Raw genomic sequence first — 24,172 nt, forward strand, 5'->3', positions numbered from 1 at the left:
ACTTTCTAAAGATGGGCATTTTATCTGTTTAGGTGTGTACATGAAATTTACATTTTTATCCTCTCACGAACTTGACACATGTCAATTTTAATTATCTTCAAACAGATTAGTTTCAATTGACTAACGAATGTAAACTTAAATTTGAACAAATTAAAAACATAAAGACTAAATTAGCTGATAGAATATAACACATGAACCATTTTGACATTTGCCTAAAAAACTGTGTGAGAAACCGTTCGGTAGAACTTACTTTTGGAAACAAAATGTCGGTGAATCTGTTGAATGTATAGCCTTGGAAGGGAGGAGAGCAGTTAACCAGTTCAACCATTTGACTGGCACAGAGAACCTGAGAGATGAGATTTGGACGAGACAACTGAAAGGGATGGGAAGCGCAGAACACGCAATTTTGTCAAACCCACAAACGCATCGGCATGCAGAAGGTCTTCGGCTTTGGGTCATGTGCTCTCGTCAGTTGAAGCACATGCCGCTGCAGCACTGATATATTGAATGGAGGAGGATTCTCTTCTTCTTCTTCTTTTCGTTTTTTTTTATTTTTTTTATTTTTATTTCTCTTCTCTCCATTATTATTTGAATCATCACGTTTAAACTATGTCAACATCTTATATTAATTTTTTATATAAAAAAAAACAAAATAAAGAATATAAGAGAAGAGAATGAAAGGAGACAGAAAGAGGAAAACAGAGAATCATTGTCCATATTGAACAGTGTTAGCACTGCGGTGACGTTTTTTTTTCTTTCTTTTCTTTCTAAGCAATATATTGTTCTGTTTTTTTTTTTTTTAAAAACAATATATTGTTATGTTGAGAAATGGGAAGAGATCCCCTTCGGATCTCTTCTATCAAATTTTAGAGATTTAGAGATCCGAACTCTTAAAATTTGATTCAACGGTTACAAACAGGTGATTTCTCTAAAAGTGATAATAACTATAGTCGTTGGATCAAATTTCAAGAATCCGGATCTCCGAATTCCTAGAATTTGGTGTGAAAGATTCGAAGGAGATCTCTTCTCTAAAGAAATTTACACCCAACATTATACGTATCGATAAACTCGTTTCATTCGTGTCTATAAATGCAAAATAACCAAAATTTCCATTTTCTTGTCTGTGAGCTATATGATATTGCGGGGACACCCCCACTCCCAATGCGCTTAACTACCTCTACCCTCCCTTCTTCAATGCACCGTCCATTACCTGTTCAATGAAAAAAAGATTAGGCACATTATCACTGGAGTTCAACCTATGCATTTGATATTAAGTTACTGTTGACATATTGTATGATTTATTTTAACTTGAATATCGTATATAGTGAAAAATTTTAGGGTGAAGAAATGGGGGAGAATCTGAAGGACCTGTTGTTGCGGTGGTGATAGGGAACTCTATGATTTTAAAGAATTTCTTGCCGGCTTTGCGGAGGAGAGACTTTGTGGTAGAATCACAGAGAGAAGTCGAGATTTGAGAGCGAAAGAGAGCAACAAAAGCAGAGTTTTGTGAGAGAGAAAAGTGAAAACGGAAGGAAAAATGGAGAATAAGCCGAAGTAGAACTCTCAGTGATGTGGACACGTGTGTAGCAAGGGCAAATTTGTCTTGTTGCTGTACAAAAATGGGAAAAAACACACGACCAAGAGAAATTGGAGGACACTTTGGTCAGTTCACCGTTAATGAACAAGAACATTGAGTTTGAATTTTAGTATATGTATAATTTGAGCAAATGAGGAAGAGTAATGATTTTAACATTTTTAATTTTTTGTCTTACGCTCTGTATTTTGTTTTTATTTATCCATTTGCTTTTGATTTATTCAATAAAGTTAACAACAAGAATGCTAAATTGCTAATAATGAAAAAACGAAGAAGTAGCATATGACGTTATACTGTAGTGACAAAACGTAATAATGTTTATACATGTTGATGATAGTTCGATCTCTATTGATTTTTCTATTTTTTAACAGCTAACAATTCCACTCACCAATGCTATCGTCTGTAAAAAAAAATAGAAAAAAAAAAAGAGACAAGAGTGCGAAAATGACAAACTCCCACATAAACCTCTCAAACGTTGAACTAGTGGGCTTCTTTGCCCTCCTTTTTAAAGGCTGAGCATGAGCTACACTTTGATTTATTATGAGCTGCCAAGTTACCCAACTAGTTCACCTACAGAGTCACTTTTTCCCCTTGCCTTTAAGGCTCACCGTTTTTGTACCAAATACATTAAAAAGAAAATTAATAAAAATAATTTAAAAACTTTGAGTTTTAACGATAAAGACAAAATAAAAAGTAAAGTGAATAGTAAAATGATTGACTTTTTAGTGTAAAAATGTAGTTTTTCGTTAAAATAAACAGTACCATGAGCTATTCGTTAAAGTTCCCTATATTAAATTGCATTCCTGCATAAGATAGGACAATGAATTAGGTGCAACAAGAGATATATTCTCATATGTGCAAAGCTCGGAGCAATAAAAGGGGAAAGATTTAGGGTGGTTTGATAAATATTCCAATTTTCTGTTTTAATTTTAGTTTTTACTGAAACCTAAAAAATGAAAGTAATTGTTTATAGTTTAAAAAATAATTATCAAACACTCCTTGTCTGTATTTTTTGTGTTTATTTCTCCTATGAGAGAAATACACGGTGTTACACATAAGAAATATTCTCTGAACATAATAAGTGTAGGTATCTATATATATATATATAAAGAAACAATAAACATTCTATCCATATATTCTGTTGCCCATGTGATGATATTTTTTACCAACTCAGAAGGATATTTTCAAGAAATGATGACTCAAAGAAGACATCTTTCCTTTTTTTTTAATAGGGACTAGGATTCTTCCTCTTTTTTTTTTTTAATCTTCTTCCAGCTCCTTCTTTCATATTCGTTTATTTTGTTTTTCTCTTACTATAAAAAATTAGAGAATTATTATTAGTACTCTAAAAATCTTATTTGACACTTCAAACTTTCTATAATTAGAAAGAAAAATACACTTGTGAGGAGTGTAGAATGAGATTTTTGGAGTGCTAATAACAATTCCCAAAAATTAATATAAGATGTTAACGTGGTTTAAACGTGATCATTCAAATAGGAAGGAAAGGAAGAGGAAGGAAAAAAAGAGGAGAGAGAATCCTAATTCTTTTAATAGTGGGTTAAGCCATACCTAACATTTGCTTCATCACAGCCTCTCAATCAATGTGCCTGCACGCGTGTCAGTTGATGCCAAGCTAGCGGACCTAGTAGTCGGTGTGAGTGTTTTTTACCCAACAATTGCATGCTCATTGATTTTCTGCTACTTATACCCCCCCACCACACTTAAAATCTAAATAACTCCCCCTTTCTTCTCTTCCTGTTCACATCTCCCTCCTCTTGCCCCTGGGGTTAGTTTCGCCATTAGGAGGGACTTGTCTGTAACAATGGCCATGGCTAAGTTCTTTGCTGCCTTGTTCTTGGCTCTCCTTGCCATCTCCATGCTTCAAACCATGGTATGAACTCAAACTTCTCTTTTCAACCCCACCTCCCTTTGAACTTTTTCCCAATGACAAGAATGCCCACCTACATTCACAAAATAACATGTTTTGTTCATCAATTTTGTTGCAGGTTATGGCAGATCATGGGCATGGAGGTCATCACAAGGGCAATGTAAGCTCTCTCGCACTATACCCCTCACACACAGAGACCCACTATTTTTACCCAGCAAATAATGTGGATCTTTCTATAAAGCTTGAATATTTACCTTGTTTTATGAATTATGATTGGACTGTTTACATTTTACTTAAATGTTGGTATTTTTTTTTTTTTCCTTTCAGAATGCATATGGACCTGGGAGTCTCAAGAGCAGCCGTAAGTAGTTAATCTCACAACCCAATTTTCTTCTCTCTTCTCTTTTAACAGATTACATAGCAATGTTTCAACTATTTTAATTCACAAAAAAGGAGTATGAATTTCGATGCAATCGTGGACACACTGTCTTACTCAATTGACTTAGCTGTTTACTTATTTACTTTTTCTTCTAAATACTAAAGAAATTAAAAAAAAGAAAAAGAAAAAGGGCTTTAATTTCTCTTCCCAGTCAAAGTCTTGACCACGGTCTTCGTTCATTTTCCAAGTTCAACAATATTGTAATCTGTATCTGGTTGGGTTGAAAACGCAGTGACTGTTTCGGTTTTTTGATTTTTGTGTGGCTCTGTGTGTCTGATAAAATGACCAGAATGCCCGTCGCAATGCACGAGGAGGTGCAGCCAGACGCAGTACCACAAGCCCTGCATGTTCTTCTGTCAGAAATGCTGCAAGAAGTGCCTGTGTGTACCCCCTGGATTTTACGGGAACAAGGCTGTGTGTCCTTGCTACAACAACTGGAAGACCCAGCAAGGAGGACCCAAGTGCCCTTGATTATTAATCCCTTAATTATCCTATTTATCATAATTATCTTAGTATTACTAATTATCTATATATAATATCATATATTCATGAAATGTATGAATTCTCTTTTGTACTGGGTTTGTTTTGTTGGTTTGAGAAAGACTTGAAATTCTCTTGGCCAAATCCAGTCACTGAGAATTTTGTTTAAGTTAGTGAGTGACAGAGAGCCTGCCTGATGTATTGTTACAATGCAACATCTGGTTTTATAAATGGAATGGAATAATTTTTTAAATTTATATTTGCACTACCTTGTGAGATTTGGGAAAGCAGAGAACAATCAATGCATGACTACATTTAACAATTAAGATGGGCCACAATGCTCGAAGGCCTTAGCTCAAACAAGCTCTAAAGAATGTTTGGGCCTCTACCTTTAGAAAACGGATCTTAGCTCAACCAGTTGACGTCATTTAATAGAATAAGGTTTTGTTGTATTTCTAATAACCAGTTTGCTCTTGTAGTAAAATAAAACATAAAAAGGAGTACGGAAAAGTAAAATTACAAATTCACAAAAACAAAGGAACATCTGCATTACATAATTTTCATATAGGAGAAGAGAGTTTATTGGCTTATACAACCATAATTATTCCCCATCAACTCTGAAGAAGAGTCTCTGCATCAATATCGATGAGCAGTCCAGTTATACTGCGGCGCCCCCGCAACTGGGACCTCCGGCACTGTGACCTCCACCACTGCTAAATCGCCTTCACTTTGGTTTGGTGCACAACACTAGTAATTAATGAGAAATATGTAATTAGATAATTAATCATGGAAGAGGGTCAGTGTAATAAGAATTAATCGTGGAAGTGCTTGCTTACACATGCACTTGCGCACCAAGCTATGAGATAGGATGGTATGAGAAGGCCCAACAAAACCTGTGTGTATCAATCACCATGGTGCTGAGTTAGTATTAACCTTAACAAAAAAGAATTAACCATTTTCTAAGAAGAAAATATATAGATTTAGTGTTGATTAATATCCTACTTACCCAAAAGATAGTAAGCAAATGGCTATCCTGTCCACTTTCATAGAAGTAGTAGATATCTTTCATTACAAGAAATGTGAGGCACTGCAAGGCAATATTACACAAAAATAAATGAAAACTTGATAAATGTATAACTGAAATTATTATGACTTAATAAAGATATTTAATTAGCTTCTTGGCCTTACAATAACAGCTGCAATGCGACATAGTGCACTTGCATCGAAAGCTCTACCACCGTGAGCCTGCATAGCATGCTGGCGGCGGAGGAACTCTGCCGCTGCCTCTGTCTGCACAGTCCTTTGTGCAGCTTGCAGCCGAGCCTGAGTATTCACCATGAAATAAGTTCCATCTCTGCGACACATGCATCCATACCCACATATCATATTAGTTTCACAAGCAACGTTAATTTTATATGGTTATAATTATTAGCTAATTACAACTATGATACTACTGCATGTTTTATAGCTTCGGGAAATTGGACTTGCCTGATTGGAATAGTGACATTTTCGGTCTGAGGACTGGGCTGTGGAGGGGGTATCACCATCGTATATCCAGCCTCGTAGGGCTGTGTATTCAGTGGCACAAGAGAAACAGAAAAGTTCATTTTCCAGTTATAAACCCTAAACCTATATATATTTTATATTGAAAAAAAAGAAGAAACAGAAATAAATTAAGAAGCATGCTATATATTTATTTCTGCTATATTAAGAAGCAGAAATAAACCCCATACCTGGTTGCAGATTTCACAAGTCATACTTAGCCTCTCGTTAATCCATTTTTGAACACAATCCCTGTGAGCAAACTATACAGCCGAAAAGAAAGCCAGCCATATTAATTAGAGTAATGCTAAGCAAATCATTTATTTAAGAGTGATGTTACATTTACCACTTATTTATACCGTCATTTGTATCTTCGCTTTAATAGAGGTAGAGTCTGTCAATGCATATGGGCTTCATCTCTATTAGATACAAATGATGATATAAATAGGTGGTAAGAGTATCATTTTTGTTGATTTAAATCATATTTTATAAAAATTATAAGACGTGGTTGTTGATAATTGAATTATTATTTAAGTGTTCCTTAACATGCTTACATTACATGGGATGCCAAATAGAAAAATAATTTTTTGACGAGGACAAATTTTTGAAAGAAAAAAAAAATAGTTATTTCTATTTGGTCGGGGTTCCTTGACTACTTTCAACTGATAAAAAAAGCAATAATCATCATATATATATATATATATATATATTTAACAAATAAATTATTTATACTAAGACCATCTCCAATGGTTGGGCTAAAAGTCAAATATTTTAGCCCGAAAAATTTAGTTTTTAGCCCAGATACAGCTTTTTTACTCCAACTGTTCTAGCCCAAAATTTTAGCCGGGGATTATTAAAGAATGAACTTAGGTTTTTTTTTTTGTTAAATTAAATTAAAAAATAAAATAAATATGTAGACTATCGCAAATTAATTTTATGAACATTTTAATCTAAAAAAATTTAAATTCCAATAAATATTAGATGAAGTCTACTTCGATTTCTGGACTAAATTTTGGGAAGAATTTGGCCTTGGTTTAGCATTTAGCATTTAGCCCAAATTTTTCCCTTAGGTTGGAGTGGGTTTGGGGGGAAATTTGGCTTTTAGCCCATTATTGGAGTTGGTCTAAGAGGGAGGGGGGTTGGCTTAGCCTTACAATGGTCTAGCAATAATGTGGTTCAAAATTGCCTTTATCGAGAATTGAACTTAAAACATCTCACTTATAAATGAAGATAAATATCATAAAACCATAGTACTAATTAAGTGACAATAAACATCATATTTGGACACATGAAACTGCCATCGTTGATGGCACCATGTAATAAATGGGTCCTACAAACATACCAATCGACACCATGTAATAAATGGGTCCTACAAACATACCAAAACAAGTTGACTAGCTGACATTGCTGAGAAGTCTTCTTAAGGATAAAAAGCGTTACATGCATGTTCATATTCAAGTAATTAATTAATAACGCATACATGATATGGTGTACCTTAAGAGTGCCGTTGCAGTGGCAAGGAGCTTCGAGTTTGTGAAGGTAATCCTCCTCCTGGCAAATTCTGCATTCATTTTGTATTCCAATACCAGATCCCTGCCCTTCTTCCGAGTTCACATTCGAGGATCCCTGACCTGCTTCTATGTCTTTGTTCAGCGCCTCTACTTTCTCCTTTGCTTCAGTACTACTTTTCCCTGAGGCGAAGGCCGCCGCTTTCTCAACCATCTTGCTTGTGGTTTCCATCGAAGGTTATGTACGTTACCTGCTTCCACAAAACATATACAGATCAGGCATGCATGCATAATAAGATGTCATCAGATCTGAAACAATAAAAAAAAATGCTATATATAAATTTATTTTGGGAAAAAATAGAATATATAATCACATTAACCAATTAAGTGTAAGGCATTTTAGTTTACCCGAATATGTGGAAAAATAATTAAATGTTTTCATTGGGAAACTATTAAACCGAAGCAAACCCTCTAAAAACGAAGAAAATTTGGGAAAGATGGTCTCTTTAAACCCTAGAAAAATATGATACATCTATTATATGTACATGACCGAACCGACCAAAAAAAACTATATGGACGCATAAAAATAACTCGAATCAGAATACATTTGTATATACAGAAAATTAGACAGAAGGCTCAAGAGCAATGAACTGAAGGAATGAAATTAAAAAAATGAGAAAACAAAATGCACCACCGATTGGAGATCTTCTCTAAGCTTCTCTCCTTTCAGAGAGACTCTCTCTCTCTCTCTCTCTCTCTCTCTCTCTTACAGAGCAGTGCGTGTTTTTCGCTGTGCATCGAGGGCTTAGAATAGCTCACATTTATAACGCAGTGGGTGGACTAGGCTCGGAAGGAAACAATGTTCGTGAAATCCATTTGGCGCCAGGCATGGCTGGAGATGGACGCGTAATCCAGTGTTTGTGCCACATAACCATGCTTTTGTGTTGCAATTTGCTTTTCATTCAATTTCTTCTAGTGTTTTCTCCTCTTGTTTTTATCTGCGACGGTTACGCAAGGTTGGATTTTTCTTATTCATTTACTACCATGCCCTTCTTTTTATCAGAAAGCCTTCTTCTTAGATTTTATAGATTTACGTTCATGAATCCAAAAGAGAAGTTTACATGTATAATTAACCATGAAATTAACACGTATTGAAATTCATGATTAAAACAGTACAATACTTGTGTCTTCTGTGCACCTTCTTATCCACACCTTCTTATCAACTTAGTTGTGATTAACGTGTTTTAATCATACAAACATTATAATCAGAACATCATTCATATTTTAATCACATTTTAAAGATTGATTCTACAAAAAAATTATCAAATCGATGATCATTTAATCCTTTATATATAAATATATGAAACAAATTGATGATTCATGAAAATGTTAGTAGAACCATTGATTTGTTATATGCATGAGGATTACTAAATAACCCCAAATTTGATTGCTTTTTTGCAAACAAAATATACGTTTCATGGTTAAAAAGAATAAACAATTTAATTATGTATGGACCATGTTTAACATTCATATTCACATATGGGTGACCAAAGGGTTCCCCTAATAAAGCGTGAGTATTGTCCTTAATTAATAAATATGTATTCTTCACCTTCTTTAGTGTAAATTTATCGTTATATTTAAGAAAAAATTAAGCAGATACATAATGATTAGAGAGAACTCAGTAATTTTATTCTAATGAAAATAATTGTCGCCATTCACAATGATAAAATTGTAATTCAACATGATAATTTTTTCTGACACAACTCAAATTCCGACAAAGTTTCACTTTTAGGTTCGTTAGTGTTCTATTTTCCCGATAACCTAGATTCGTTAGTTATGATATGTTATAATGACAACTGTAAGTTAATACGACATGATAGTTTATTCGGCATAACGTTGCGACAAAAATGTACTTTCAACTCGATTTTGTAATTATGATGTGCTATACATAGACAAATGTAAATGAATTGTACTTTCAAGACATGATCAATCAACTAAACCTAATTGTGTTACGCCTAATTTTGTAATGTTCAACTAGATATTGCAGTTTATGCCAAATTTGTTGGAGTGTAGAATTGAATTAACATTTGGAGAGCTTAAAATTCTAATGTAGTGTATTTTTATCTTTTGTATTTAATGTTTATTGTTTTTTTTATCACTAATATATGCATTCTAATTTTATTTATTTTACTTGCAAATCCCTCATCCAATTATAAAGAATATATAGTTCCTTTCACATTTTTGTGTATTCATTTTGATTCTCACCTTCTATCCACTAATAAAAGGGCTGGACCACTAAAGGGACGGTATGATGAATGGAGAAAGATGAGGCATGCCATAGTTGCAATTTTAATTCATCTGAGATTGTGATCGTAGGCTAGATGAATTCATAGCAGGATTGAATACAATCACCTTGAAGTTAGAGGAAATGTATCAAGTTTGTCCACTGATCTCTCTCTCTCTCTCTCTCTCTCTCTCTCTCTCTCTCTCTCTCTCTCTCACTGTGCCTCTTCTCCAATTTGTGATGGATTTTATATATTTCCATTTTCCACCTCCCATTAATACACTGCAGGTTGTGTACAAGTGAGCTTGTTGAACAGGTATTCTTTGTGCCACATGTACGGCGGCAGCGAATGGTGTTTCAGTCATGCTTTTGATTTTGTGTTAAATGTTTCTTTAGATGAACCTCCATGCTGATACAGTTTATGTTTTATTTCCTTTGTTCAGTAGGGTTTTCTCGAATCTTTTCTTTATAGAAGCTGCCCTAGTTACCTTTCGATGAATGCTAGAGCTAAATTCCTAATTTTATCATATCAGTAAATTAACGTATCTTTTTTATTCGTTTGACCAACATCATTTTATGCTTGATGTCATTGTAGACTTCAAGAATGTTTCTATTGTGGGGCATTACGATGAAGGACCGAACGAAAGATGCGCGGCTCGCAAGCATAAGGTTGGTTGATTGGCGTGATGGATTATAACTGGAACCACTGACTTCAAATTCACTTTGAGCTGTTGTTTCATATAACATTGTATGTTGCTTCCAACCTAAGGAACAACATTTTTGAGTCGGGGGTAGATTGATTGGGATATATATACAAAACAGATAATTGCACAAAGAGCACTATCATCAATCCAAGGAGTTTTCTGGTGTGCGTACAAGTTGCTTAACGTGTTTTACAGACTTTTGGAAGATCATGTTGATCTGTATACAGAAATTTCAAGCTGAATCCAGAGGGCCTTTGAAGGTAGGTTGTCCATTGCTGTCGCTCTTGATTCGACGAAGCTTGGATGCGAATGAGAGGGTGATACTGCCTGGATCGGGTTATGGCTGACCCGAATGAAGTTGTAGGACCATGAGCCAAGTAGGGCTCCTATCACTGGTCCAACGACGTAGACCCATATTCCTTTGTAGTATGCACTAGTAGTTGCTGGCCCTATTGTCCTTGCTGGGTTCATTGATATCCACCTGATATTGGTCTGCGTATTCACCAAACACCACGTTAGCTGTTTCACCTGCTCAAATATATGCACGGTTAATGTTTGTTTAGTGTGTATTTTTTATTAAATGTTTGTAACTAGTTATGTTTGTGCGTATCTCCACGATCTTTTACTTACCCGGCAAAGATTGAAGTTATGCAAACCGCGGAGCCAACCGCGATACCTGCTAGCTCTCCTGCCTGTTGTGAACAGTCCTCAGTGAAATGTCAAATAAAGAGTTGGAATTTCATGTCAAAATAAAGGGGAAGAATTATATATGTGAAAACAGTACAGCTTTGGTATCAGTTGCGACAGCGGAGGCTATGAACACCATGGAAACTGTCATGATTATCTCTGCGATCAAAGGTTGGATCTCTGATCCAGAAGCTGAATTGGTGCCAAGTTGTTTAATCGGGTGCAATAGTACAGACAGGGTGAACGAGGCAGATATTGATCCTGGCAGTTGAGCTACTGCATAAATTGGGACCTGAAAAGAAAGGACATGAATGTTTGTGGTACAAAAGTATGGTATACATTCCTAAGGATTTGGATCCTCTGACCAAAACACGTGGGCCATTTGATTTTTATCCAACGGTTACAAATAAAGGGATCCCTTTTAAGTTATAATAATTATAACCGTTGAATAAAAATCCAACGCCCCATGTGTTTTGGTCAGGAGGATCCTCTCCTTGGGCTCAGGAGAGGATCCAAATCCCATTCCTAAACCACTCCACCAACTTGCTGAAAAGTGGACCATAGATGTATATATTATACATTCCTACAAGTCTTTTGTGCAAAGGAATTCTCATTTTTTCAAGACATGGGGATTAGTTGTGGAACCCACTTTACATTGAACTCAAAGATCTGAACCGTCTATTTTGTAGGTCTTGATTCCTAGATCATCCTTGCAAAAATTTAATTCAATCCGAAACTATTTGACTACTTAATTATCCCAATGAAATTTCATTGTTTTTTATAGAACAAAGTGTTCGTTAATTTCTTTGAATCCAATTAGATGTCTCAATTATTTCTGATTTGATTAATATTTTGCAAGGATGACCTGTGAGGTATAACTTGGAAAATAAACTGTTAAGATCATTGAAATTCGATGTGCTGTGAACCTTACAACTAATCCCCATTTAAAAAAAAAAATGAGAATCCCTGTATTATGATTTTTTATTTTTTTTTAGTACAAATACAATAAAATTTTCATGAGAGATTGAGTTACATAATCATAGGGTGGGATGACTGAACTTATAATTTCAGGTAAAAAGGTAAACATTCTTTATTACTTGAGTTATAAGCTCCTTACAAAAGCTTTGGATAAGGAACTTACAAGTATAAAGAGATTGAGACCTTGTTAGGGAGAAATGGATCACAAAATGCAAATAGGAGGGATTAGAAATGTGCATCACATGTGAATTACAAATACATATGACAGGAATTTGTAAATCCCTTGTTAGAAGGTGTCATATGCAAATTCCTCTTATATACCTTCGTAATGGCCATATAATGCATTTTTAATCTATGCTATTTAAAAGATTTATAATGTATTTTTTCACTCACTTGGTCTAATTCCTTTGAAACTTGAAAAATCTTTTACCCAAATATAATCTTAATAAATTAAATATTACAGTTTGTTATCCCCAATATCATAAATCATAAGAACAAAACTTGAAATGCAATTCTCTAACAAACATATATGGATGACTATGATATAGAGGATTCAGTTCACTTCAATTTATGAGAATTTCCTACAATCTCATTCTTTTAGACCCCATGGTTTAGGGAAATTGTGATTATTCATCGTTTGATCTCAATTCGACGATATGACTTTATTTAATTTTTGTTTTTTTACGTTCTCTCACGTTGTTGAATTAAAACATAACTGTGGGTGACTAAAATGTTCTTAAACCGTGGGATCCAAGAAAATGGAGCTCTGTTTTTTTAAATGATATTCCCTTATGGTTTTAAGTTTGTTGAGTGTTTAAGAAAACGATGGTAGTGCATGTTTGCAACGAAAATGATGGTAGTGCATGTTTGCAACGAAAGCAAAACAAAAGCATACGAGATATATACAACGTTATACCTTTTGAAAAAAGCCAGATGGGTAATATTGTTGTTCAAATAATATCGATGACTTCGGAATATGATCAGACATGTTTGGATTTTGGGAGGTCGCCGGGTGGTATTCCGGTGAGGCTAACTGACCAATTGGAGCCATTTCTCGATTCACAATCAAAAACCTGGAATACTTCAAAAATATTTATAAACTAGTGATGGAGGAAACTAATTTAACTTAAAGTAGTGCAAAGTAGCAGCCCTTGACATATATAACTATGACATCCTCCGGGCTGGTTTGGTGCCTAGGAAGAGCTTAGTTGATTATTGCCCTATGTTGGGGGACTTCGATTGATGGAAGAGAAGAGAATAAAACAAGGTTGAGAAAGGGACTATATTATATATAGAGAGATATTTTTACGGTGCGTTTATCTGTGTTTAAAGAAAATGGACATGCAGTTGATATGTGATTTATAAGTTATCATTATTATTGATAAGTCAGCATTGTGAAGTTACACTTTGTTAAAACGTTGTCGTTATGGTCATCGATATGTCATCATTGTTATTGTTGAATGGTAATCTTGTCTTCGGCCCATGACAAATGATCCAACCCAAAGCCTATTGTGCAAATGCTAGAAAATTCTAGCAATCTATGTCGGTGATAGTAGCTGGAAAATTCCAGCCATGGAAGTCGGTGGGAGTGTGTGCATGATCATGCATTGGAAAGTTCAAAAAAATTGAAGACATTATGCAAGCCAATGTCGGTGTGCATTCTAGAAAGGTCTAGCTGATTGTAAACTTGTATGGTTGAAATGCAATGCCCAAGTCGGTGGGTAGAGTAAGTCGGCAAAATGCATGCCTATAAATTTAGGTGTGTGTGTGTGTGGTGCCATGTAGCAAGAAGAAGCAAGAATTAAGAAAGAGAGCAAGAAGTGAGAAAAAGAGTGAAGTGTGAGTGTGTTTGAGTGTTTTCTCTTGTATTAAGATTGTGTGAGAATAAAAAATTTGTATAACACTTTGAGTGTTTTTTTTTTTCTTTCTCTTGCCTATCAAATTCCGCTGCATTACATTCTCCTTTGTGAGATAAACATCTCCAAAGTAGTGAAGTATTTTTAAACCCCAACAGTTATGCCCACAAGTACAAATAACTGCAATTTTGCTGTTTGGTGTTTCCAGTGACCAAGTGATAGAGCATGGTCAAAGAGAGGTCGGCCTAGGAAATCTTTTGTGTCTTTAGGTATGATTATATATGCTATTTTATAAGATTTTGATCACACTTGTTGGGATAGTTGTGTGTGGCTTAGTTAGTGTCACTAGATAGTCTCCACTAGCAGGCATCCTTTGCTCTCAACCTCTGAAAATCTAACTCGACGGATCAATTCACTACAACAAGAAAAGCATTATAGTACAAGCATAACGCAATTTACAAGCACAAAATCAATCATTCATAAGAGCTGACCAAATCATTTGGTCGGCAACACAGTTTCGATCCTTAAAAATGTGCTTCAGCTCGGATCTTACTAATTGTCTCATTATTGTTCTACAACAGCTCAAAATCATATCGAGTGAATGAAAGTTAACAATAAGATTTTGCTTGAGAACCCTCCGAAACAATCAACATATCAAACACGTTAGCCACCTTCCAGTTCCACCCTCATGTGCTGTATACGCGATATAGAATTTGAATCCGAGGACAAAGGCTTGACACAAATTTTGACATCCATTTTGTAAGGCTCACTTTCTATTGTATCTCAACAATCCGAATCGTCTATATCTTACAGCTTCCTTCAAAGATCATGTCAACCAAAAATCACAAATCCGAAACTATATAACCGTCGTATAACATTTAGTGTTTCTTTGTAGAACCATATTAGTTCATTTTCATCACTGCATATGAATGTCTTAATTGTTTTGAATTTGTCTAATTTTTAACAAAAATAATTATCGAAACAGAAGAATTTATTTCTCCATAGGTCCTCGAATCCCCTCTTAGACATCAGTTCCTTCATGACTCACCTGTCTTAAATTTTAGGTAGACGGGTCATGGGCCCACTCGAACAACACCGATACTGTCCCCACTTGGCCACCTGCTTAATCCGTCAGATATGGGGTTTTAATACAAAAGGCTTCGGTTCAGTTCCTTCATGACTCACCTGTCTTAAATTTGAGGTAGACGGGTCATGGGCCCACTCGAACAACATCGATACTGTCCCCACTTGGCCACTGCTTAATCCGTCAGGTATGGGGTTTTAATACAAAAGGCTTCGGTGTTAGTTAGAGTGGAGTAATTTTATTTAAAGGGCTTGTTCTCAAGCCTTCTAGCCGATGTGGGACAGAGGAATTCTAACGCTCCTCCGCACATGAGACCCCATTTTATGGGTCACACGTGACATATCGGCAATCACGTGGAGTCAAGCCAAGGCTCACCCGTTCACGTGGGGCCAAAGAGGACCCACCCATTCACGTGGCATCTTTTGGCCTACATGGAGCCAAGTCGGGGCTCACCCATTCACGCTGGGTCACACGTGAAGTTCCACATATCGGCAATCACGCGGAGCCAAGCCAGGGCTCACCCGTTCGCGTGGGGCAAATGAGGACCCACCCATTCACGTGGCATCTTTTGGCCTACATGGAGCCAAGTCGGGGCTCACCCATTCACGCGGGGTCAAAGGGGACCCACCCGTTCACGTGGCAGTACGAGCTCGTCCCTTGGCTCTAATACCATCTTAAATTTCAAGTAGACGGGCCATGGGCCCACTCCAACAACATCGAGACTATCTCCACTTGGCCACCTACTCAATCCGCCAGGTGTGGGGTTTTGTCACAAAAAGTATCGGTGTTAGTTAAAATGGAGTAATTCTATTTAAAGAGCTTGTTCTCAAGTCTTCTGCCCTGTGTGGGACAAAAGAATTCTAACAACCTGGACTTGTTGGAACTCTATTATATTAAGACCTCCTTTTGTGGCCCATCCTATATAGTTTTCCCTTGGGCTTGGCCTACAATTACACCAGAGAGAGGAAATCACATATTGTGTATGTTCCATCAACATGTGTACAACCATTCGTCTATCTATTTCTTAATTTGTTGCGTCTGAAAAAGACACCAAAAAAACAAAAAACAAAAAAAAAAGCTAAAAGTTGTAGAACATATAGCAACTAGAACCCTCCCTGCCTCCCACATATGAGTTTTCAATGAAAATCCAAACCCTATCAACTAGATTTTCTATTCGACACCAAGACGATAGGAATCATAGGATTTACCTATCCTTATCCTTTCAGCATAACAAATTATATGGTATATAACAAGTTTCACTTTTTCCTGGCACTATTTTAGTACTGCCACAATAATTATTTTATAATAAATCATATTAATTAAGACTCATGCATGTCGCGTGACATTATTGAATTTAAACTAAATTGAACTTGTCTGGTATTAATATTATTGATCCACTATTTATATATCAACTATAACACTCACTCCTACTATAATTCGTGAATTCATTGTATGATGATGTGAGACCGATTCACCGAAACCAATATGCGTCTTTAGCCATACATTATATTATCTCTAATTTGTATCATTTTTGTTGGATGTTAGAGAGTCGTGCGTTAATCAAGTCGAGTTGATATGATGAAATCAACTACTATATTGAATAAAAGGACAAAATCGATTGCTTTCTAGTTTCAAAGATATGACAAGTTAGAGAATGTGGGTTCTTAATTTTTCCACAATTTTCGAAGAAAAAACAACAAAACAACGGAAGGGGAACAGATGGCAATACGTGGCTGGGCAGAAAATCCGACACGAAAAAGAATAGGTGAAAAGGAGGAAAAAAAAGGACATTAGACAAATTTCACGGTGTATATTAATTAGGAGAAAATTCTGAAAACTTTAAATATAAAAGTTATGACAAATATTGTACTTCATGCTTACCAAGTGACGTATTTTGAGTGGATGCTACTATGACTAGTGTCACTCAAAAAAGCCTCCTACACGTTTTTTTCCTTAAGAGTATAACAAAAAATTCACTTCCTTGGTAGTACTGTACAATAATTTTGGTTTATAATAAATCATGTTAATTAAGACTCATGCATGTCACGTGATATTATTAAATTTAATCTTATTTTGAGCGTGTTTGACATTGTCATATGATGCTATTAATTTACTATTTACATATTAACTATATAATTCACTCCCTCTACGTAAATTAATAATATTATACTAGCATTTACCTACACACTTTGTGTATGTATGAACATATTTTTTTTTAGAAAATGAGAAAGAGAGAGGGAGAGGGAGAGAGAACGTGGGGGGAGTGAGAGGTTTTTGTTTTTGGTTTTTTGTTTTTTAATGTTGGAGGTATTTTAATATCACCTATAGGTAAGGCTTCAATAAAAAACAGTAAAATTTAGACATAAGAAATTACATTATAGGCCATCAATTTATTTATTTTTTATGATAGAAGATTAAGTTGTCTTTTCATCGTTATCATCAAAATAAAAAATCTATGGGTTAATCACATCAATGTTTTGATGGTTTGATGGTGTAGTGCAGCAGTGATTGATTGGGGGCCTTGAGCCTTTGTTTGCAGGATGGGGATTGTCTGATATCCACTTACCATCTCCTTTCCATTTCCCACATCTTTTTATTTAAGTGAGCACGATTAAGTTATATTAATATTTTATATTAATTTTTTTAATAGAGATAATAAAACAAAAAGTAAAATGAATATAAAATGTTGATTTGGTTTAACCGTAATCTCTCAAATAAGAGGAAATTGGGGTTTTTGTGTGTTTTTTGGGGGGGGGGGGGGGGGGGGGGGGTGGTGGTGGGTTTGGGTTTTCATTGCCTCCTTGAGAATGGGGAAGTGGGGTGACACTGATTGACCAGAGCCAACAGCCATGATTGTAGTAGATCAAGTTAAAAATACACTCTTCTCTTTAGCCCTTTATACATTAATTTGTATGAAGTTTCTTATCAACTGTGCACTGTCCAGGTTTTTGTTCTTCGTTTCCTTGTTGTCGAGGTAATCTTAACATCTGCATCAAATTAGACAACTTTCACATTCTTTTCTTTGTTTATTTCTGTGTGTCTCTCTATGTCATGGAGGCACGAAACCGTGATGGGTTTCTCCTGCACGAAAAGCAAAACAAATTACACGGCGATGACGTGCCAGGGGAGGCTGGTTCTAAATTTAAATATGGCCACCAATTGAGTACCTCATTTTGCATGCCTTTCTTTAATCGATTAAATGCCTTGTCAGGTACTTTTTTCATGCCATTAGAATGTGAGAATCGAACTCAAAATTAATAAGTAATCTGATCGAGATGATCTAAAGCTCTAATTCATTTTTTTGTCCAAACCCTTGGTTGGTTAGGGCTTTTCTTTTGGGTAAAGATTTGAACACAACCATTTTCCTTTTATGCCTAATTCTGTTATTTGATTTTTCCTTAATTTTTTTCAATCAAAAATTCATAAATAAATATAAAGTGTGCAGGAAGAAAACAAAAATGTAGAAATCATTCTTCTTTGTTTTTAGCCTAATTTTTAATACCCTCCCAATTAAAATAACATCTCCTTTGCATTGGGAATCCTGACCCTTGATTTGAAAATCCACAAACTGAGTGAACGGATACGAAATTTGCATGAGCCATGCTTTGATTTCTTTAGTGTGCAATTCTCCCATTTACTAATTCAAAGCAGTTAAAAATCTCATTTTACAATCTAAATTTTGATTTTTTTTAGTGGGCATTAAATAGGGAATTGTTATTGGCACTTCAAAAATCTTATTCTATACTCCAAACTTTCTATATTTTGAAAGAAAAATACACTTATGAGAAGGGTAAAATAAGATTTTTGAAGTGACAATTACAGTTCCATTAAACATACTCTATTTTGATTTCTTCTTCTTAAATCTGATGAGACTTCTGACCTAGTTGTATTTATTAATCAAAAGCAGTGCAGCAGTAGACCAATCATATCTGTCAATCCAAATCACATGTATCATGTCTGAGATTCACTATCCCACTTTAAGGCTTTTTATACCCTAAAGTCACGAGGCTGCATATTTAAAGAATATAACTGTTCTCCTTTTCATCGTTTCCTTTTTGGAGTCGATAACTCTTATAACCATATATTATATGAAGAGCATACATTATTAATGGTCCCAGGATTTTGCCTTCGACTCAACAATTTTAAAATTACTCAACAACTTTATTTTGTGGTAAATAATTACTCGACAACTTTGTTTATGTTATTTTCACATTGTTAGTCTAAAGGTAGATTAATCTTATCTGGGAGACAGATAATGATTTTCATATTCTCGTTTTCTCTATTTGCACTCTTCTTTTGTATTTTTAGATTCTCTTTAATTTATTCAATCTAAACACTAAAAAATAAAGAGGAGTGAATATGGAGAGTAGTGGAGTGCGAAAATCACTACTCGGACTATTTAAATATTTCAAGAGCAAATCAACAAATATGCCTGTTTAAGAATATAACTGTCTTCCTATTTTACTTTTTCTTTTTGGAGTCGATAACTGCTTATAAGTTATAACCATTTTTTATATGAGAGCATAGACCGTCAATGGTCCCCATGATTTTGGCTATTTCAACAATTTTGAAATTTTCCAACAACTTTTTTTGTGGTAAATAATTACTCAACAACTTTGCTTGTGTTTTTTCTATGAATAATATACAAAATATGGAGAGATGCTGTTTTGTTGTGTTCGTATTTTAGTTACTCAAATTTTCAAAGATAAGTCCCTCTCAGTGTGTCATTATTTTGTTTTTTTGCCTGTAATGTACTGTCATTATTTGTAGGAGAGTTTTTTTAATATGATCGGTACACTGAATGATACAAATAGTGGGATAAGTGTGTTAAAAAGTTAATAACTTAAAAAATAAAATTTTTTATCACTCTTATTAAAAAAACGTAATGTAACACTTGTACTTCCATCACAACTACAAATTTCTCTATTCATAGAACACTGCATTTTTTTTCTGGGAAAAAAGCTTTCTCCTACAATTGTGCAAAAATTCAAAAATATAAATAGTGGTTTTGCAGCATTGAGTGGACTCGTCGTCGGATTCGTTCCTGCTCCCAAACCTAATGAATCTTAATTAGGACAAAACAAAAACAGTGCAGTTTGAAACCTTTTAAGTATTTTTAAATACTACCAAATTTACAAACATATATCATCATCACCAGCCTTACATACACCTCTCTCTCTCTCAATGGATGCTGATTCTTCAGAAAAGTCATCATCCTTGAGCTTGCCTCTAATCCTTGGTGAGGAGCAACATGAGCAAGCTGGAAGCAAGGTAGAAGAAAAACTAGAGTCGAGCTTTCATCACCAAACTACAGCCACAACCTCCTTCCTCAAAACCTGTTTTAATGGACTCAATGCACTCTCAGGTAATTATGTACTTCTCAAATTAATTTTTTATAAGAAAGCTTAATGAAGTAACGAACTTATCATCTTCTCAACATTTTTGGTGTTTCTTGCTAGAATTTATTGCCTCTTCATTCTGCACACAACAAAATTTAGTTATGAACAAATTATGATGTTATTTTCACATTGTTAGCCTAATGGTAGCTTAACCACATGTGAGAGACGGGTAGTGATTTTCACACTCTCGTTTCTTCTGTTTGAGCTGCTCCCTTCTTCTGTCACTATATTCTCCTTTGATTTATTCGACCTAAACGCTGGAAAACGAAGAGGAGTTGATATGAAAAATAGTTAAGTGCGAAAATCACTACCCGGGGCTATATATAATCTAGTTCATGCGGAACCATGAATTCTGATCTGTGTATGATTTCATATTGTTACATTTGCATTTACAATGTTCTTCACTTGTAGCTCAGGAGGAAAGTATGAGATTTTAATACCGAAAACTGTGCTTTTTTTGGGTTTTCAGGAGTAGGGATACTGTCAGTTCCTTATGCACTAGCATCAGGAGGATGGCTAAGCTTGATCTTCCTTTTCTTAATCGCGGCTTCAGCCTTCTACTCGGGCTTGTTAATCCAGAGATGCATGGATGTGGATTCTGATATCAGAACTTATCCGGACATAGGTGAGCGCGCATTCGGGAAGAAGGGAAGAATTCTGCTGTCGATTGTCATGAATGTAGAACTCTACTTCGTTGCAACAGGGTTCCTAATTTTGGAAGGAGATAACTTACACAACTTATTTCCCGGCGTGGAATTAGAAGTGGCTGGATTAAGAATTGGCGGAGAACAGTGCTTCATAATTGTTGTTGCCCTCATTATTCTGCCAACAGTTTGGTTAGATAGCCTGAGCCTTCTTTCTTATGTGTCTGCAAGTGGAGTTTTAGCATCTGCCATCATCCTCGGTTCGATTTTGTGGACTGGTGCATTTGAAGGAATCGGATTTCATCAAGAGGGCACACCACTGAAGTGGAATGGAATCCCTACCGCTGTTAGCTTGTATGCCTTTTGTTACTGCGCACATCCGGTGTTCCCTACCCTCTACACTTCTATGAAAAACAAACGTCAGTTCTCCAATGTAAGTAAAAGCTTGTTACCAAGTGACATTAATGCTATTTTGTTTCAGCATTTTTATCAATCCACTGTTTCTCTGTTGCAGGTTCTTCTCCTATGCTTCATCTTGTGCACCATCTGTTATGCATCAATGGCAGTTTTCGGGTACCTAATGTTTGGATCAACGGTTCAATCACAGATAACATTAAATCTCCCAACTCATAAAATTAGCTCAAAAATCGCGATATACACCACGCTGGTCAATCCGATATCCAAATATGCTTTGATGGTTACACCAGTTGTAAATGCTGCAAAGAAGATGTTTCCGAGTCACTTCAACAAAAGACTCATCGGCATGTTAGCCAGCACCACCCTGGTGATCAGCACCGTTGTAGTAGCTTTGGCTATACCATTTTTCGCTTGTCTCATGTCACTTGTCGGAGCTTTTCTGAGTGTAACAGCATCGATTATATTGCCGTGCTTTTGCTACCTTAAAATTTCAGGTATTTATCGACGCCTCGGATGTGAGATGTTGATTATAGGGCTTATATTAGTACTGAGTGCTGCAGTTGTTGTATTTGGCACTTACACATCTCTAGGAGAAATAATAGCGCACTTGTAAAAGGATTCTCTTAGTGGTCAATATATTTCTTTCGGAAGCAGTTTTCTCATTCGTTCTCTCTTTCGGGCTACTGTATGTGCAATCTGCTTAGTATGGGAAAACAGACTCATAGTCGGAGGGGTCTAGGATTTGTAAACTTCCTGTTTGTAGTTATTGAAACTACGGATGCTTCTTTTTCTTCCATTTTCTTTGGGATCGAAAACACTTCTCGAAGGAGTTCATTTTATTAACGATCACATACTAACAACGAGGACCCTTTTCGGAATGTAATGAATTCCATTACGACTGAAATACGGAGTTTCTTCAATCCTAGAAATCACAATTCGGGCTCGCAAAGTAAATTCACTGACAATGAATTTTGAATAAAAGAGGTTACATGACAATTGATTTTGATTACATGTTAACTAACTTCATGTGCAAGCTCAATACATCTAGTAACTGGTAGATAGTCTCGTAACCAGCTTGGGAATCATAGCCGGAAAAGAACTTATGGACAGACCCGCCTAACTCAATGCAACTCTCCCCCGCCATCTTCTTCATCCGTCTTTCTTTCATAACCTTCCTTAAATTTGCGGCTTTCTCCCACATCCCAACTTCAGCATACATGTTTGCGACCATCACAAGATTCCCACCCCTCTTCGGCTCTAATTCAAGCAGCTTCTCTCTTACTTTGTTTCCTACCCCTTCATTGTCCTCAGCACTATGAGTAGTGCATGCACTAAGCAATGTCCTCCATACAATGGGACCGGGGTCCAGAGGCATGCTCCTCAAGAAGCTGTAGGCCTCATTGAGACGGCCAGCACGACCTAAGATATCCACCATAGCACCATAGTGTACCATCATGGGTTTAATCCCATGTACGTGTTCCATATCATTGAAGTATCGGTAGCCATCTTCTACCAGTCCGGCATGGCTACAAGCACAGAGAACCCCAAGAAAGGTGACGTAATTTGGGCGTACTGATGAGCTCAGCATCTTCAGGAAAATTTCAAGGGCTTCCTTGGCAAACCCATGCTGTGCTAACCCTAGAATCATGGCACTCCACGTCCACACATTCCGCACCTCCATCTTATTGAAAACTATCCTAGCATAACCCAAATTCCCAGACTTTGCATACATGTCCACGAGTGCAGTACCCAACTGGCAATTCAAAGCCAACCCTCTTTCAATCAATTGGGAATGAACCCATCTCCCAATGCTCAAGTTCCCCAGCTCCGAGGATGCATTCAACACGACCACCATTGTAGTCTCGTCCGGCTCAAACCCACAACCCCGCATCTTCACAAAGTACTCAATTCCCTCATCCAACCAAAAATTCTCAACGCAAGCGGTTATAACTGCATTCCAGGAAACAACACTTCTCTCAGACATTTCATCGAACACTTTCCGCGCATCGTTAATCTTCTTACACTCCCCATAAAAATGAACCAGATTGTTCTGAACATAAACATCACAGTCCAACCCACACTTCACGACTCCCACATGCACTTGCCTCCCTTCTTTCAGCGCGGCGGCCGAAGCGCAGGACTTGATCAGGAAAGGGAAGGTGAGCTGGTTGGGTCGAACGCCGCGGGCGAGCATCGCCCGAAAGACCCAGATGGCCTCTCGGAGCGAGTCGCTGGAGGCGCAGCCACGGATGAGGAAGTTCCATGAAGACGGCGGCGAAGACTCAGAGTGATCGAGGAGGGTTCGGGCGTAGGCGAAGTTTTTGGCGGGAGACAAGGCGCAGAAGCGGATGAGTTGGGTGAGGAGAAAGTGGTCGTTTTGAAAGCCAGAGACTTGGATTTGGGCGTGGATCTGAGAGAGGTGTTTGAAGGTGGAGCACCGGCTGAGGAGATGGAGACATTGCTCCTTCTTGGAGCCAAAGTTTGAATTACAGTTGTTGGCGGTTGGGTTTGGAAGCCGAACCATGCACTTGGGATATGGGGATTGGATTGGATTTGGGGAGAAGTCTCGGCACATAACAAAGTAGTAAAAGAGAGTGAGGGTTGGTTTGGATGTGCATTTAAAATGATTGAAAATGTTTTTAGAGAAAATGTTTTTGGGTTCCATAAG

The 24,172-nt window shown here is 36.4% G+C and overlaps 4 protein-coding genes and 1 pseudogene across 4 annotated transcripts; 2 read left to right on the top strand and 3 right to left on the bottom strand.

The window, feature by feature from the left end:
* The first annotated feature begins 3,337 nt into the window (after nt 1-3,337).
* LOC137741115 (gibberellin-regulated protein 4-like) lies at nt 3,338-4,637 on the top strand. The gene is made up of 4 exons (XM_068480918.1): nt 3,338-3,485; nt 3,601-3,642; nt 3,810-3,843; nt 4,211-4,637. Exons 1-4 carry the CDS (start codon nt 3,417-3,419, stop codon nt 4,390-4,392), a joined length of 327 nt encoding a protein of 108 aa, XP_068337019.1. The 5' UTR covers nt 3,338-3,416; the 3' UTR covers nt 4,393-4,637.
* Nucleotides 4,638-5,037: 400 nt separating this feature from the next.
* Nucleotides 5,038-7,683, bottom strand: LOC137739310 (uncharacterized). The gene is made up of 5 exons (XM_068478865.1): nt 7,438-7,683; nt 5,890-5,969; nt 5,590-5,755; nt 5,408-5,488; nt 5,038-5,148 (listed from the first exon to the last, which is right to left on the bottom strand). Exons 1-5 carry the CDS (start codon nt 7,681-7,683, stop codon nt 5,038-5,040), a joined length of 684 nt encoding a protein of 227 aa, XP_068334966.1.
* Nucleotides 7,684-10,671: 2,988 nt separating this feature from the next.
* LOC137739311 (aquaporin NIP2-1-like) lies at nt 10,672-13,155 on the bottom strand (annotated as a pseudogene).
* Nucleotides 13,156-20,220: 7,065 nt separating this feature from the next.
* LOC137740816 (amino acid transporter AVT1I-like) lies at nt 20,221-22,271 on the top strand. Its single transcript, XM_068480621.1, has 3 exons — nt 20,221-20,409; nt 20,913-21,520; nt 21,602-22,271. Exons 1-3 carry the CDS (start codon nt 20,229-20,231, stop codon nt 22,115-22,117), a joined length of 1,305 nt encoding a protein of 434 aa, XP_068336722.1. The 5' UTR covers nt 20,221-20,228; the 3' UTR covers nt 22,118-22,271.
* A 182-nt stretch (nt 22,272-22,453) lies between these two features.
* LOC137741087 (pentatricopeptide repeat-containing protein At2g36730-like) lies at nt 22,454-24,052 on the bottom strand. The gene has a single exon (XM_068480891.1). The coding sequence runs from the start codon at nt 24,026-24,028 to the stop codon at nt 22,511-22,513; it is 1,518 nt and encodes a 505-aa protein (XP_068336992.1). The 5' UTR covers nt 24,029-24,052; the 3' UTR covers nt 22,454-22,510.
* Between the last annotated feature and the right edge of the window lie 120 nt (nt 24,053-24,172).

This window comes from Pyrus communis, chromosome 7 (genome assembly GCF_963583255.1).
Source record: "Pyrus communis chromosome 7, drPyrComm1.1, whole genome shotgun sequence".
NCBI classification, from domain to species: domain Eukaryota; kingdom Viridiplantae; phylum Streptophyta; class Magnoliopsida; order Rosales; family Rosaceae; genus Pyrus; species Pyrus communis.

Bases quoted from the DNA above. Each gene is read 5' to 3' on its own strand.
- LOC137740816 (XM_068480621.1), top strand. From the start codon at position 20,229: ATGGATGCTGATTCTTCAGAAAAGTCATCATCCTTGAGCTTGCCTCTA. The intron at 20,410-20,912 runs GTAATTATGTAC...TTGGGTTTTCAG, and splicing joins TGGACTCAATGCACTCTCAG to GAGTAGGGATACTGTCAGTT. The intron at 21,521-21,601 runs GTAAGTAAAAGC...TCTCTGTTGCAG, and splicing joins ACAAACGTCAGTTCTCCAAT to GTTCTTCTCCTATGCTTCAT.
- LOC137739310 (XM_068478865.1), bottom strand. From the start codon at position 7,683: ATGGAAACCACAAGCAAGATGGTTGAGAAAGCGGCGGCCTTCGCCTCA. The intron at 5,970-7,437 runs GTACACCATATC...CTGAATACACAG, and splicing joins ACTGCAACGGCACTCTTAAG to CCCTACGAGGCTGGATATAC. The intron at 5,489-5,589 runs GTAAGGCCAAGA...ATTGCCTTGCAG, and splicing joins GTCGCATTGCAGCTGTTATT to TGCCTCACATTTCTTGTAAT.
- LOC137741115 (XM_068480918.1), top strand. From the start codon at position 3,417: ATGGCCATGGCTAAGTTCTTTGCTGCCTTGTTCTTGGCTCTCCTTGCC. The intron at 3,486-3,600 runs GTATGAACTCAA...ATTTTGTTGCAG, and splicing joins TCTCCATGCTTCAAACCATG to GTTATGGCAGATCATGGGCA. The intron at 3,844-4,210 runs GTAAGTAGTTAA...TAAAATGACCAG, and splicing joins TGGGAGTCTCAAGAGCAGCC to AATGCCCGTCGCAATGCACG.
- LOC137741087 (XM_068480891.1), bottom strand. From the start codon at position 24,028: ATGGTTCGGCTTCCAAACCCAACCGCCAACAACTGTAATTCAAACTTT.